Raw genomic sequence first — 17,100 nt, forward strand, 5'->3', positions numbered from 1 at the left:
TGCAGGGACGGAAACCAGATGCCTGGAAACCTGTCACCTCTGAAAGAGACAGCCACAGGATGAAGAGACCATAAAAATTCCTGCTGGGAGATGTCTCCTGGGAACCTCAAAAAAGATCGTTCTCAGAAGAGGGTGGGGGGGGAATAAACATATTGGCTCTTTGTTTTACTAAATACACATCAAGGGGAGGGGTCTTAAACTCCCTATCTATCATGCATGCCTGAGGCACGTTAGATGCTGCTTTTAATCCCTACATGAATTGTCTCTTCTCAATAAAGGATTCCTTTTGATATGTTTGGTTTTCAGAAGTTCATTCTTGTTGGTTGAATAGGAAAAGTTCTGTAGCCTGATAAGGTCTTATCCAGTAGTCCAGGAACCATATATTCAAGCCTAAAATTGCTCTTTAAAAAATACACTGATCATAATTCCTTATCTCCCACAGTTAATCCTTCAGTTCCATTTAAGTAGTCCAGGAAGTTGTTCAAAATCTCTTTAAATCCCCTTTATAAATTTAATCATGTATCATGACATTCAGGCATCACTTTAAATAGACATCTTCCTTGTTGTCACATTTAAATCTCTGGTAGTCATAGGGTAGATGCAGAAAACTCAGTAAATATCTTCACTGTCCTCCAGATCAGTATTGTTTATTCTATATCAGAAATCTTGCCAGGCTTGTAAATATGTGTTATATTTCCTTTCATCAGCAAGTGGCGCTCTCAGCTTAAATTTCAATGTTATAATGAAACCAACCCGTTTCCCTTTCCAGCATTATAAAATTTAAAAATCCAACCAATTTAAAATCCTTCCCAATTTAAAAATCCAATTTTCTGTATTTTTAAAAGTTTTTTGTTTTCTTCCCTTGATCTTGTCTTTCCAATCTAGTATGTTTTTCGAAATGTTCACTCTCTGCTTTAACAAGTAGTACTGAGCAAATAATTCTCCTGGATTTTTCCTTTTGGGGTTAGGTTTTGAATAAAAAGGAATCCTCTCATCCCATTCCAGACACTGTTCACTAACTCCGCTCCTTAGCTGTTCCTCAGCTGTCCCAGCCTCATGGCAGCCATCTTTAGGCTGCCTCTTCTCCTCAGTGTGGCTGAGGGAAAAGAAAGCTTCAGCCCAGGCAGGAGAGATGCAGCTCTCGGTGATCTCACAGGGCATTCCTCTTTGCTTCGCTGCCCCTACAGGATGGCATTGGCTCCTTTTGGAGCCCACCAATGGGGAGAACTCAGTACAGGAGCAACAGAGATCCACTCTCCGTGACCAATTCTGCCACAATGTCAGCTGGAAGCCCAGAAAATTAAAATTTTTGTAAGAGCCTGAGATAGCATTAATTTAATATTTTGGGATGTTGATATTAAAAAATGTTCTGGTGATTACACTGTGTGAAATTGCATGATGTTGGTTCGGCACATAAAATGGCCTATCTACTCTTGCTACTTCTTAACTGTAGTAAATGATGGGGAGAATGATCCAAAAGGAAACTGAGAAATAATGTAAATGTAAAGGCAATCTATACAAATACAAATTATTTAATTTAGTGGACTTTAAATTTAATGGATAAATGGTTGCTAGATCTGAGTTTTGATCAACTTTCGGGCCTTTGCCCCAAATAACAAACACAAATGTGATATTTGGTGAGTCAGTTCATATAATAACCAATGGTTCTCATCAAAAGGTGTTTGATGTTATTAGTTTTTCTACGTAGAAGCATATTTTAGAACTTGAAAAATCCAATTTGCTCTTTAATGTATATGCAAGTTTAGGGTTAGATAGTGATTTCCCTTTTAGCTCATTAAATCAAAGTTTACTGTATTTTTTATTTCAAAATTATCTTTACATTTTAGATGTTTATGAAAAATGTATGTCTTACATTAGAATTTAAAAATTCAACATATATAGTAAATTCAAAGACATTTTTATTCTTACCAAGTGAGCAATTGCTTTGCATTCTACCATCTGTTGAGCAACGCAGCATAGTGCCCACGACACGGCCTCCCACCACGATGACACGCACATCTTTGCCATGAGACTCCTGGACATATTTTTGGAATAGATAAGGGGCTTCATGACGAATTAGATGGCTCAGGTCTGCCAGATGGTGTTTGTCTCTGGCTAGAAACACAGCTTTTCCTGGATCAAAAAACAAAAACAAAAACACACACACACACAAAAGATGAAAACTAGTCAATGATTTTCCTGCCTGTATTTTACACATTCTGTACATTCTCAACTTCTGTACTGAAAACATTATCCTGGTAACAGCGGTGTATGAATATAAATAAAAATGGCAAAGAACTTATAAATTTAGTGCTACTAAAACAGCAAAATTTGGAAAATATTACCTTGAAGTACACTCACAATTTCCAGGGCTTATTCCAGTTCTCACTCCCTCAGTATCCTTCAATCTTGGCCTGTACCATTCCGTGCTATTCTAGTAGAACTAGGTTGCAAGAGTGTTTTGCAACAGGTTTGGGATTCTCTAGACACATAAAACAGAGGGCTGCACCAATCACAGTCTAAAGATGGCAGAGATTCCAAGGTGCTGTTCATGATTAATTGATGAATCAAAGCAAACCAATCCCAATTAAATTGCAGTTGCCAATTAAAATAATTAGTATACCAATGGAATGTAAAACTTATTTAAAATTCTTGCCAAAACAAAATTCACACTAAGTACATTGATTCAAATGTTAAATTTATTGATAAATATCCCTTAGTTGAATACAACCATATTTAGGATAATATCACTAATAAATAAAACATATTTCATGCTATCTTAAGGAGGATTTTATAAATAATCATTTTTTCAGCAACTAATATGAAAGATGTTGATTCGATTTAAAATTTCTTCATTAAGGAATCTGATATACTAAATCTTCTTGTCTTGGGTGATAAGCCTATCACAGATTACAAAGCATATTCTAACATAAACAACTAAACTAAATAATTACTAGCAATGAGAGAATACAAAACAAAACTGAAATCTACAAATAAGCCTAGGTTCTAATACTTGGATGAAGCTCTAAGCAAAATAGTAACAAATACACATTATATACAAAAGTAGGTTATTTCTGCTTTTGTTCTCTAATAAAGGAGTTTTAAAAAGTAATTCAGAGTAACATGAATGAACTAATGCCAATTCATAATGTCCTTGTATAAATCAATGGTGCAACCACATCCGGAATATTGTGTGCAGTTCTGGTTGCTAGACTTATAAAAATGATATAGTGCAGCTGGAGAAGGTTCAGAAAATGGCAACTAAAATGATCAAGGAGTTGGAAAAGCTTCCCTACAAGGAAGGATTGCAACCCATGGATTTTTTTTTTGTGGCTAAAGTAATGAACGAGAAGGGATAGCACTGAGGTGTAAAAATTACACATGGTGAAGAAGGAGAAGCTATTTCCCCCTCCCCAAAATACTAGAATCAGAGATTACTTAGTGAAATTGAATACTGAAAGAATTCCAAACAATCTTTTTCCTTAAAATCTATGCCCCTTGCGACAGACCTCATTTTAATGAATATGTGTGATACTATGGGATGCAAATACAGTATGTAACAGGTTTGACTACATATAACTGATTTCCTATGCAAAGGGGAGGTTACATTTATCCTGTCCAATCAACTTTCCTCTTGCACCTTCTTTGTTAACTATAAAAAAGAATGCAAGATGGGTCTTGAGGTTCTCCCTTTTTATAGGGAGACCACACTTTATTGGGTATCCTAATAAATTGCTTTTAAATTATCTACCCCCTCGACTGCTTACTGGGAAATGTAAACAGAGGCAAAACCTAGCCAAATATGGCTATCAGTCTTTTGAAGGCTAGCTCCTGGGAGACTATTAGGCTTTCTTGTACAATTGGTTGGGTGCCATGAGATAACTGCTGGATTAGATCTGGCAGGGCACTGGTTACATTTTTATGTTTCGCTATGGATGACCATATTCCAGAGACATCATCAATTACTGCTATAGGTTGGATCTACTGCTGCAGCTAATGTAACAATTTATTTCATTACTGCTGGATTTAGAGTGTTCTTTTCTTGTTCTCTGCAAAATTTTGTCTCCCCATGCAGAAGTACTGCAGGGAAATCTATAGGTTTTCTATAATTCTAGATTCCACTTAGCTGGGAAGATTTGAGGGTAATACAATAATACTTTTTTTTCCTTTTAGTGCCTGAATTTTCCTTTTCAAAAGGTGCTTTTAACAGACTTGAGTGAAGCTGAAATACACTAAAGTCCTAAAGTAACAGCTAAACATTAATTCTGACTCATTCATGATGCTTCATGGGTCAATGGTGTTCTTGCTTCTGCTAGGGTCGATTTTTGGTGAGACAGAGCAGTCCACCTTATTTATACAACTCAGTGACATGAAAGGAGAACAAAATCATACAATAGGTCTACATGAGTGATACAATTATTTTAGAATTGTATATTAGTTTTTTATTTAGCTACTATTGCATTATTTATAACTTAAATTTCAAAATGTTCATATTACCTATTTTTTTATGAAAAAGAATGGTTCCCCAAATGCAGTAATTTCATTTTGAAGTCATCCTCAAAAGCAACATTATATCTGAAACTGTACTGAAGAACATCAGGCACTTGAAGAACAGCAGTTAAATTGAAGCCTCCTTCTGTAGACTTCTGCAATACCTGCAATATAATCATCTTACATTGCTCTTCCAAGAGTTCTCACTTTACTTATGCTATTCTCTTCAACTATTCTATTTTTTGTGGATTTAAAAAGAACCTTCTCATTTGTTTGGGGGGGGAGGGATCAGATATAATTTCAAATCAACTTGAAGTAATTGTAATTTTGTAAGATTGGATTGAATAAACTGTATCAACAAACTGTATGGAGACAAAAAATACCACTGAGACGGTAAGGCAGGAGTCCCCAACCCCTGGGTCACAGCCCACTACTGGGCCATAGGCTATTCAAAACTGAGCCGAGCAAGCAGTGGGCCAGCATGCATGCCTGTAGGCAGAGCTTAACTTGTGTGCGCAGCAGGCCAGTGTGCACACATGCACAGCTCAACTCACTCAAGCAGTGGGCTGGCCTACATGCATGTGCACATGTGCATGCACTAGCCCTGGCTTGCTAAGTTAAGTTGCGCATGCATGCGTGTGCGCGCCAGCCTGCGACTTGCATGGTTCAGTTGTCCTCTCGCCCCCACCCCCCAAGCCAGGCCACCAGTAGTATAATTTTTTCCAAAAACTCTCAGAGAAAGTGGAAGTACTGTATATTAAATAATTATTTTCCTACAAAGAATATAGGCATTACAATATTTTGCTGCATTTATCTAAACAGATACAAATCATTAATTCTCAATAAAGTTTAATTAAGGTAGGATGGACTTTAAATCCTCATGACAATCAAAATTTAAAAAGAAAGGTTTTATTGTATGATATTACCATGTCATTGGAGACATTCACAGTAGCTATTTACTATGGTTGGTTGAATAGTCAGCCAGATGTTCAGATTGGATTTGACATTTTTATCCACCTAACTAGTCCTTTCCAAGGATCTGGGATTGGAAGATGTTATTGTTTGATGATGATAATGCAGAACTGAGGTAGAATTGTGCCCAGTTGTTATCAGCAGAAACTTATTCTACTAAAAGAAATATGACAGGGGATTCCACTACAGTGCTGCAGCATTCAAAATATCTGAACCCAATAACACAACTCTTCTATAGTGCCAGGCAAGGCCCTTTTCCAACTTTGCACCACTAGAACTTGTTCAGAACAGATTCCTAAGATTGGCCTTTCAAGTCCCAAAATGTCTCTCTAATATCACCTTGAGTCTAGAGACAGGCCCCGTGAAAGTGGAGGCTAGAATGTAGACAACCATAATCAATTACTGCTTAGATTATTCTTTTTCCTTTTTGGCTTTGCCTCACCAACGACATGAATGATTTTCAGGCTACATGGAATTAAAATCTAAAATTCAGTGACAACTAAAATCTCATCCCTGGGATCTTCTCCAGCGTGGGATATGATCAGGCTGAAGTTCTCATTCAACTGTGTAACAGACACAGAACACCAACTTGACCTAGCCAAGGTTATCAACTTTTTTTGCCAGAACCCAACAGGTTCTCTGCTTCCCTTAGAGCATACTTAACAAATCTTGATATACCTGATCATTGAAGGGCCTTTACTTTGACACAATGTCATACCTCCCCTCAGCTATCTTGAAGGCTGATACAGGAAAACCCTTTACCCAGAGAGACAATGCTCTTGTGACTCTAGACAAATAGAAACAATGGAACACGTACTTCTACAAATCCTGCATTACACATTTGAACTAGTCTCAACTCAGAATTAATGTATGAATACCCAAGTGCACACAAGACTATTTTATACTTCCTTGCTGCTTTCAGATATCATCTCTGATATCTGAACATATAATATTGCAAGTTTTTGCACATTTTTTCACCGCAGCACTTAAAATACACCAGAAGATGACCTGTGCTACAAATCAGTTTTAATGAACATCTAGATGATAATTATGGTGTTTTGTAATACATTCAGTTTATATTTTAATGCTCATTTATTGCTTTTTCTTTTTAGACTTTTTAGATTTTAATGTGTTATTTTTGTATTTTCTAAAGTTTTAGTTTATATCATAACCTAATATAGCTTGTTTGATAAGTAAATAAGTTGTTTTATTTTGGAGAAGAGCCATCTTTTCCAACTAATTTTATAAAATGACATTTAAAAATATATTACTAATACATTAGAAGAGAGCGAGTTGAAAAATAGAAGGCAATTATAAACCATCTCTATACTTTTCCACAAAAAACCCTATATGAATACATCCATGAAGTTACCAAAAGTTATGTTCAACTCATGGGCATTTTCATGAAGAATGCGTCACTAATTTATATGCAGAATCGAAGAGGCACAATCGAAAGTTGCTCAAACTTGACAATTTAAATAAAAAACTTATATTTAAATTGAACTGTTGGGCCAAGTTTATCAATTAATTATGCTTTTGTGGTAGTTGAAAGAAAAAAATTGTAAATCTTTATTATTACAATAATTAAAGATGCAATATAGTAGTATAGCTATATGACTTCTATAATTAGATAAAAATGTATCTAATGTTAATAAATGAATACAAATAAGTTAGGAAATGTAGATATATTCAATGTATTCTGAAAGCAGGTTGTTAATATCGACAAAACAACTCTCATTTAACACTATGATAATTATATACAGACTCTTACACCCACCTCTATGACCTCGTGTGTTTTTCACGACCATGGGGAACTCTAACACTTCTGCTTCATCAATCATTTTGGCAAAGTTTTCATGACCCCCTAGAAAAAAAATAGCCAAAGCTGTAAAAAGGGATGCACAAAATGTGAGAGTTTTGGATGTTTCCTTGTGGTTACAATGTAAAATTGTTATTCTAGACCTGGGGTATCAAACTGCTGGTCCATGGGCCAGATGCATCACGTGCAGACCATGCCCACCCCAGCTCCGCGAAGGGAAAAAACATCATGATACATCACGTGATGGCAACATGACGCGGCAAGTTTGATACCCACGTTCTAGACAGAAAAAAGTATATTTCTCTTGAGTATTCTCAGGTTAATTTCTAATACTTTCAAAAGCTTATATCAAGGGTAAAGAGAGTTTGAAATCTATACATATCAGAGTTATGGCATACTTCTAATTGGGTCCTGGATAAAAATAATTTCCTATAAATATAAAATTATCTTACATTATATTGGTGCAAGTTATAGCTTTTCCTCTTGCAATTTAGCTCTACCTAACAACAGAACTAAAACAAGTTCAGGATAGTTAGATCTTTTCTGCATAGGCATGGCATTATGCTAAAAGGTTTGATTTATAGCCATAGGCTTATACAGTACAGCAATTTGCTTAAGGCCCAGTGATACTTGCATTGTCTTATCAGTTAACAATGGCATGCTATCTATAACTTTTCTTTTTAGTGAATAAACTATATCAGTTATTGTACTACATTTTTCTCAAATTTGACAAGATTGTAAGGATTGGGATGAGAAGTTTATAATTTTTAAACTTTTGGACAATTTTACTGTTTTATTTACAAATATATATGTATGTGGGTATAATATATGTATTTTATATTGCTATTCCCAATTTATATTATACAGATTGCTAATTTTAATTTCTTGTATCTATGTGTAGCCTGAGCTGAACTTTTAGCATATTTTGATTTAATATTGTTTTTAGTCATTTTTAAAAAAATCTATATGTACTTTTCTTAACTATCATGAGATTGTCAATTTAGTTTTAAATAATACCAGTTCTTTTGTGCTGGTTAATGACTACAATAAACTTAGTTAACTAACTATAATCTTTCTAAAACAGGAAAAGCAATACTTCAAAGATCTCATAGAAAGCTGAGTAAATACACAGTGCAAGTGCTATACTATTTATTTATTGGGACATGTTAAAACCCACCCTTCATTTTTGTAGATAATCTTTTTAACACCAAGAAAGGACAATACAAAATCCACATATTAAAATCAGTAATCTTGGGCAAACAAGATATTCAGCTAGCATTAAAATAATTATGAAGATAGTTTATGGGAAATATGCCATTGTGAGGGCATCATAAACTAAAGATTATTATTGTTGATGATCTATAAGAAACTCTAGCCAATTTGGACAAATCTCAAGTCACAAAGAGGCTGACATATGTAGACATTGTTTAAAATATTTAGGCTTCAAGCAGTTTCAGACTTTAAAGGCTTTGGTTTGAATATTGCATGGAAATGCTTAAGGTCAGCACTATCTTCAGAATCAGTGTAATTCCATTCTGCCCAAATTTACAATTTGACCACTGCATCCATGAAGCTTTCAAGCAACCTACCAATCACAACCCACATTAACTGGATTAACTGCATAACTGTATGGAAAAATCACTGATTCACTGTGGCCAATTCATACCCACAAAAAAAAGAATTAAGACTGAACGGACAAATCTGTAAAAAGTATGGATGCAAGCCAACTTGTATTTTGGATGTTTTGTCTGTTTATCATCTGAAATTCAGTTATTCCAGGCAGAAAAAGTGTTTCAATTGTTCTATTTTGGTTACTGGGATTGGTGTGTGTCTCTTGCAAACTGGGTTTTACTATTTAAATTCTCTTGTGCAATGTTGTGTGCTCTTTGACTGAGCCAGAGAAAGGTGAAGAAATGGCACTTCTCCAGTATGAACAACTAAAATTGCCTAGCAGTACATCTCTTCTTCACCAACCATCATCAGGAACAAAATGTTCTCTCCAAGGCAGATAACATTACTCTTACCTGGAGGCTTATTTACTGGAATACCTTGTTTTCTTTTAAAACAATCTCCCCTTGCTAGATTTTTCTGCCCTTGTAATAGAGGGGACTAATAGTAGCCTGTTCACTGGTCTCAAGAGCATCTGTATCACAAACATCAATTTACCTGGGTCATATCCTGAATCAGTCACTTGCTTAATGAGTAAAACTGCTGAGGGAGACTCAATTTGGAAGTGACTCCATTTATCTCACTCGAAGAATTCCTGGGTGATTTACCTATCCTCTTTTGCATGACTTACCAACATCAATGTATGGCCAATAAAGTTTTATGGGCCTTATCTCTGACTCAGCTGAGTTAAACATGTATGTGACTCTGAGGTCACATGCATGATGCTTTGACAGAGTACAAGCCCCAGGAAGAAGAAAAAGTTCTTCTGTTCTCAACTCAGCAAGCTATTGCATAATTGCCTGAAAGATAAGCTACTGTGGGGTCCTTGGTCTCCCTGAGCTTGCTTGTTTTCTTGTAGACGTTTCATTACCCTAACTAGGTCATCATCAGTGCTAGCTAGTTAGGGTAATGAAATATAAACTAGCAAATCCAGACAGCACCCTCATTTCAACCCTGAGCTACAAATATTCTCCTTTATAAATAAGACATTGCAGTTTTTTGTACCTAACCCTAACCCTATACGTTCAAAAAGTTCAATAATCAACAGGAGAAAAGATCATGCACGGAGTATACACAACTAACATCAGCAAGCCATAATCAATTTAGTATTTCCCACCACAGAAAGTGTTAGTTTTCCAATACTTTTGGAATTTTTGTTTTGATTTAATCAATTCTTTCTCAAGCTGTGCAATTCATTTTCGTGGGTTTGGGATATCTTTATATATCTTTTAAATGAAGGCCACTTTTACTGCATTCTGCATGTATGGGTGGGAAGTCAGAGGGAAGGAATCTAGCTTTCTGGTTGTTGTATCTAATATTATGAAATGTGTCAGGAAAATGGGAAACAACAGAACACACAAAATAACCTGGTAGCAGTGCTAAACACTAAAATAGGAACTGTTAGGAGGACATCTGGTAGGAGGGATGCAATCCATACACTACAGGGAAAAGGAAAACAGGTGGGCCTCTGTCATTCACAAACTAAAAATAGATCTCCAATATAGCCAGAACAAATTAAACCAAATAGAATCACAGAATCATACTACTGGAAGGAACTTTGGAGGACTTGTCCTGCCCAAAGCAGGAGACCTAAATGGATATCCAATCTTTTCTTTAAAATCTTCAGCAATGGAACAACAACTGTAATGACCTTCCTCAGCTGTTCCTTTAGGACTCTTGAAACAATTAGTTATCAAAAGGAACTTTTACTGAGAGAAAATGATTGCAGAGAAGTCAGGAGGAATCTGAAGTTAACAAAGCATTAAGCTGTTCTTTCCAATTCATCCCCCCACCCCTTCACCAGTCCACCAGCAGCCAATACAATGCCGCATGGCTTTTTTGAGAACTCTGAGGCATTAGCTTGATTCCCAGGACCCACGCAGAGACCTTGGTGATCAGGCTAGAGCCAGCTGGGAGGAAGCCCATCTGTCTTCGGGAACGCCCCCTCCCTAAATCCCACGCAGTTACAAAAAAAAGTGAAAGCATGCAGAGAATGCAACCCCATTAGCCTTTTCCTATCTCCTTCATCAGAATGGCAGTGTCCCACTAGGGGATCTGACATGCTGCCCTCCCAAAAGAAGGATGGCTTATACCTGCAACACATAACATAATAAACAGGAAAGGAAAAGGAAACATTTAGTCTCATTTAGGTTTATCAGGATATTAGTTGTGAAACCATTTGATTAATTTAGGGGCTCTAACATGGTGGTGATTAACCTATTGGCAAGAAAATCTTTCCATGCCACCAGGTACTGGAGGGTCCCTTGATGTGTATGGGAGTCCAAGATTTCTTTAACTTCAAAATGTTGTTCACCTTCCACCATAAATGGTTCAGGAACAGGGGGAAGAGCAGGCCTCAGGGGAGAGGACACCTCAGGTTTCAACAGACTACTATGAAAGACTGGATGGACCTTGAAGTGGCTTGGGCAGGTCTACTGTAACAGGTTTAGTGATGCGTTTAATTGGGAAAGGTCCAACAAACTTGGGTCCCAACTTCTTAGAAGGTTGCAATGACTGTAGGTGGCATGTGGAAAGGTACATCTGATCCTCCACCTTCAACTTCTTTGGCTCAATTCTTTTCTTCTCTGCTTGACATTTGACATTTTCTTCTCTGCCTGCCTCTCTAGCATCAGTAAGTGCTTACGTACAACCAGCCAGGTGTTTTGTAACTGGCCTATCCAGTCTTTCAGTGAGATTACTGGATCCTTGGTAGGTAACACAGGCATACGCTTGAAGTCCTGACCGATTGCAACTCAGAAAAGTGAAATTAATACTATGAACAGAATTGTTGTAAGCCACTTCTGCAAATGATAAAAGGTCTGTTTAGTTGTCTTTTTGATAGTTGATGAAGCACCTAAGATACTATTCCAGAACTGAGTTCGCTCATTCACATCCCCTCTTTGTTGCGGATAATGACTAGAACTAAGTCCCTGGTTAGTACCTAATCAATCGAAAAAGGCCCTTCAGAGCTTAGAGGTGAATTGAACCCCTCTATCTGATATGATATATTGGGGTGCTCCACATAGCTGGTAGATGTGATGTAAAAACAGCTTAGTGAGTCCCTGCACTGTGGGTATTCTTTGGTATGGGACAAAGTGCACTTCTTTTGAAAATAGGCCTGTTACCATCCAGATTATTGTATTCCCTGAACTTTTGGGTAGTTCATAGAGATCTCTCTCCATTCCATAGAGATCTCTCTCCATGGTGCTGATGGCTCGGTCACAATCTGAAGGAGTCCTGGTGTTTTACCTTTTCTCCACTTAGCAGATGCACACACAAGGCAACTAGACACATAGCTTTCAACATCTTTTTTAAGGGAGGGCCACCAGAATTGTTTTATTAGATGCAATGTCTTTACAAATCTGAAATGTCCTGCCACTTTCAAATCATGGCATGTCTTCATAATCAGGAGCCTTTGGCTAGTTGGCACATAGTTTTGCTCCCACCCAAGCCAGTCAATCCTGAATGGAGCAGACATCACCGTGGTTGCGGAACCATTCATTGCAAGCGTACTGCAAGAGCAGCGAGCAGGCCATGGAGGTGGCGAGAGCAGCAGCGTCAGTCACAGCTGAGACAGCCAGTGTCTCGGGGCAGAGAGTAAGTCGTGAGTCTCCTCATATTCTTCTTGCTGCCTCCATGGCCTGCTTGCTGTTCTTGCAGCGTCTTGTGCAGCACACTTAAATATAGTGCGCTTCACAATGGGGGAGACGGTGTCTCTTCCTCCTCATGAAGCCCATTACGACGTGTAGCATCAGCTGCAGCCAGCCCAGCCAGTGTTTCAGGGTGGAGAAAAGTTGCACGTTTTCCCCAGTAGCTGAAGTGCACACAGCATCAACAAGGACCAGAAAAAGAGGTCAGTAGAGGAGCAATTTGCTCCCGCTCTGGAATATGGGGCAAGTCTCCATCTGCCCCTTTTGCCCTTCCCTTCTCAGGACAGGCAAGGAGTGAGTGGGAGGGATAGGGCAGGGCCAGCTCGTTTAGCTGACAGGAAGCCACAGCAAGGGGACGAAAGAGCTTCAATTTATCTGGGAACCTGAAATGACTCTTGATTTAAATCATACGATTAAAAAGCACCCCAAAAATAAGAAAGAACAACATCAGCAAAACAAAAACAAAACCCCAACCCTCGCCTGTTTTTGGAAATGTTTTTTACACACACACACATGAGAGAGAGACAGAGATGAGAGAAAGGGGGAGAGGGAGAGAGAAAGAGAGAGGCATGAGAGAGGAAGAAAGAGAGGGAGAAGAGAAAGAGGGAGAAAAAGAGAGAGAGGGACAGAGGGAGAAAGAGATGAGGGAGAGAGAGAAAAAGAGATGAGACAGAAAGAGAGAGAAAGAAAGAGAGGAAAGAGAGAGGGAGAAAGAGAGGTAGATATGTGTGTGTGTGTGTGTGTGACAGAGAGGGGGGAGGCTACCTGATTTAGAAGGTCATGAATTAAGATTCGGATGGCACGATCATTAATGATATGATATGGTTAAAATAAATGTTGATTTTAACAATCACTTTTGTTAGATGTTTCATTCTAAGAGTTTGGAATAAATATTATAAACCAATAAAAAGGCAAAGATGAGGATTCTAGAAAAGAAGGTGATAACTGGAGAACAAAGATGGATTATAGGCAGCGTTGGCTGCTAAAGCCTTTTTATCTTCCTCATGAATCATGAGGCTAGAGAAAACTACATCTTACCAGCCCATGAGAGATTGCTAGCCAATATAAATGAACACAGAGCATAGGATAACAAACTTAGAAGGGACCTTGAAAATCTTCTAGTCCAACCTTCTGCATATTTAATACTATTCCTTGGATTTAAATGGAGAGGGGATGTATGTATACACACCCACACACAAACACACACACGAGAGAGACAAACTCTCAGTTGCAGGAAACTGCTTGTGCTAAAACTAAATTACAAGAATGGACCTGTTGAATTATATGTTGGATCATTTCCTGTCAACACAAAATTCTTATGATACACAAACTAAATTGCTAATTAGAAAGCTGTAAAATGGCGATATCTCTTCTGGCATTAAAATGGAACTTAAAAACACGAAAGAAATATTACAAGAACAAGGTGAAATGCTGGGCTTTGCTTCAAAATTCATTGAAAATGTGATTGCAGAGTATGAACAAAAAAGACAAAGGACAGAAGAGGAGGTGGAGCAAAACATAGAAGGGCCCATCTTTAATTACCATCGAGAACAAAGAGCTCTGGAAAGAAAGAGAAAAAGGGCGTTGGTACATACCTGACACGCCCATTCTCCTTGAGTTGCAAAAAGCATCCAGTAGTGGGAGGTGCTTCAGTCTCTGCTTATCTAGGCTGGGCTTAATTTGCGGAATGCTCCTCCTCCTCCACGGGACTCCTCTCCAGCGTTCCCCAGTTTTGGCGAAGATGAGAGAAACAAACACCCTCGCCCTTAATACTGTAAAAATTTGTTGGCCGAAACAGGATCCCACCAGACAGAAGAGGATGGAGCTGGATGCTCTTCGCAGCTCAAGGAGAACGGGCGTGTCAGGTAAGTACCAACACCCTTCCTCCCACGAGCTGCTCAGAGCATCTAGTAGTGGGACATACCAAAGCTTGGCCTGTCCTATGGGAGGGACTCCGTCTGTCTTGGGATCCCCTCCTGGTCCCTGTGGACCCGTTGCAGAACCCTTCTGCCAAAGGAGGCCTCGGCTGATACAAACACATCTATTTTATAATGCCTAATGAAAGGCGACGGAGAGGCCCAGGTTGCGGCACGACAGATGTCAGTGATTGGTGCCTGCGTGGCCCATGCTGCCAATCTTGCGCCGCTCCTTGTTGAATGAGCTGTTATGCCCCTGGGCACCTGAAGTGCTTGAGTCTGATACGTTTTTGCTATTGCGGCCCGTAGCCAACAGCCTATTGTGGAAGATGAGACCTTGCATCCCTGATTGTTGGGCTGAAAAGACACAAATAAAGCCTTTGTTTTTTTAAAAGAGGCTGTGCGGTGAATATATATTCATAACGCTCGCCTCATGTCCAGCCGATGCCATTGTCGTTCCAGCCCTTGGGATAAAAATTAGGAAGTATCAGTTCTTGTGCCCTGTGAAAGGCTGAATTAACTTTGGGTATGAACGTAGGATCGGGACGAAGGACGACCCTGTTGGAATGGAAGACGCAAAGATCTTGTCTGATCGACAAGGCTGCCAGTTCCGAAATACGATGAGCGGAAGTGATCACTACAAGAAAAACTATTTTATACATCAGAAATTGGAGACTTGATGATTGCAAAGGCTCAAAAGGGCACTTAGTGAGTGCAAGAAGGACCTTGTTAAATTCCCAAGTGGGATAACGGTGAACCGTTGGTGAGCATAAGTTCGTGGCTCCTCAAAGGAAACACTGTATGCATGGATGATGGGAAAGAGATAGGAGACCTTCATAAGTGAAGACTGACGCCACTTGTCTTTTCAACGTATTAGGTGATAATCCTGTCAAGCCCCTCTTGTAAGAACTCTAGGATCTGGGCCACAGGTGGACAAATGCGATCTATTTCAGACTTGGTACATCATTTGCAGAAACTGGACCACGTGGCATTGTAGATGCGAGTTGTTGAGGGACGTCTGGCAGCTTGGATGGTGGCGATAACTCTGTTGGGAAACTTTTCGCTCTTCAGACGACTCGCTCAACCTCCAGATGGTCAGGTGCAACCATTGAGGGTCTGAATGTTGAAGGGGTCCTTGAGTTAACAAGACCCTGTCTGGCGGAATTCTCCATGGTGGTGATACAGATAAACTGCAGAGGTCTGCAAACCACGACCATCTGGGCCAGTAGGGAGCTACCAGAAGCAGTTCCGCCCTTTCGTCAAGCAGCTTCTGGATGACCTTGGGGATCAGTGGAAATGGCGGGAATGCGTACAGAAGCCCCAGGGGCCAATGGCAACAGAGCGCAATGCAATTCTCCGCTCCTTGTGAGGGGTATCTGGAAAGAAATCTCGGGAGCGGAGCGTTGAGGGGGGAAGTGGACAGGTCTACTACTGGCTGCCCAAATGTCCTGACCACCTCTTGAAAGAGGGTTGGATGGAGGAGCCACTCTGATGGACCTATCGTGGCCCTGCTTAGCCAATCTGCCTGTGTATTCGCCAGTCCTGAAATGTGTTCTGCTCTGATGGAAATCAGGTTGCTCTCTGCCCAATGACACAAACGCTCCACTTCTCGCATGAGGTTTCGACTGAGTTCCCCCGTTTATGTGAGCTTTTGCAGTTACGTTGTTGGTCAATATTAATATGTGTTGGTTGCGTACCTGTGGAAGGAAGCTGCGGAGAGCCAGGTGTACTGCTCGAAGCTCCAGCCAGTTTATGCTGCGCAATCGTTCTATGGAGGACCAGCGGCCTTGGGCTGTGAGCAATTGAAAGTGAGCTCCCCATCCAATCAGGCTGGCATCGGTTGGTGATGGTAAGTCTGTGGGGCTCTTTGAATAGGCAACCTTTGTTTATGGCTGGTCTGGTCCACCAGAGAAGAGATATGAGGACCTGTGATGGAACTCTGACCTTGTATTTGGAGTTGCTTCGGCCGGATCGCTGGTATGGGAGCAGGAACCACTGGAGGGATCTAGTGTGGAGCCGGGCTCAAGGAATAATAGATATACATGAGATCATCTTGCCTAACAATTTTGATAGATCAGCTAGGGACACCCTCCTATGAACCCTGACCTCCTTAACTAATTGATGAATGCTTTTTTGTCTATCTGGTAACAGGAAAACTTTGCCTTCCACTGTATCTATGACTGCCCCCAGATGGATTAATCGAGTCGAAGGTGTTAAATGACTCTCTTCCCAATTGATTGAGAACCCATGTAGTTGTAGGGAGTGTAATGTGGTCTGAGTATCTATGACTGATTGATGAACAGAAGATGACAAAATTAAGATATCATCGAGGTAACACTGCAGTCGTATGGGGACACCCCAGAGATGAGCAGCGAGGGCTACGAGAACCTTTGTGAAGGTCCTGGGGACAGAGGCTAGTCCGAAGGGAAGAGCCACATATTCAAAATGGAGATTATTATAACAGAATCGTAAAACTTTATAGTGGGAGGGCCGAATTGGAATATGTAAGTTCGCCTCCGTCAGATCTATAGATGTAAGGACGTCACCTTTTCTGATACCAAGTAAGATAGATTGTAGGGTGTGC

The 17,100-nt window shown here is 39.5% G+C and overlaps 1 protein-coding gene across 3 annotated transcripts in view; it reads right to left on the reverse strand.

Moving 5' to 3' along the window:
- Positions 1-17,100, reverse strand: part of RIMKLB (ribosomal modification protein rimK like family member B) — a 74,798-nt gene that overhangs the window by 10,487 nt on the left and 47,211 nt on the right. For all 3 annotated transcript variants that reach the window (XR_003375246.2, XM_087926055.1, XM_026713375.2), the window contains exons 5-6: positions 7,241-7,327; positions 1,930-2,133 (exon numbers count right to left, since the gene is read on the reverse strand). Coding sequence is in view for 2 of the 3 variants with exons in the window: in XM_087926055.1 (XP_087782181.1) it covers positions 1,930-2,133; positions 7,241-7,327 (291 nt within the window). In the remaining variant the exon portion in view is untranslated. The remainder of the gene's footprint in view (positions 1-1,929; positions 2,134-7,240; positions 7,328-17,100) is intronic.

Source organism: Pseudonaja textilis, chromosome 2, assembly GCF_049901715.1.
Source record: "Pseudonaja textilis isolate UNSWEBS1 chromosome 2, rPseTex1.2, whole genome shotgun sequence".
Taxonomy (NCBI): Eukaryota; Metazoa; Chordata; class Lepidosauria; order Squamata; family Elapidae; genus Pseudonaja; species Pseudonaja textilis.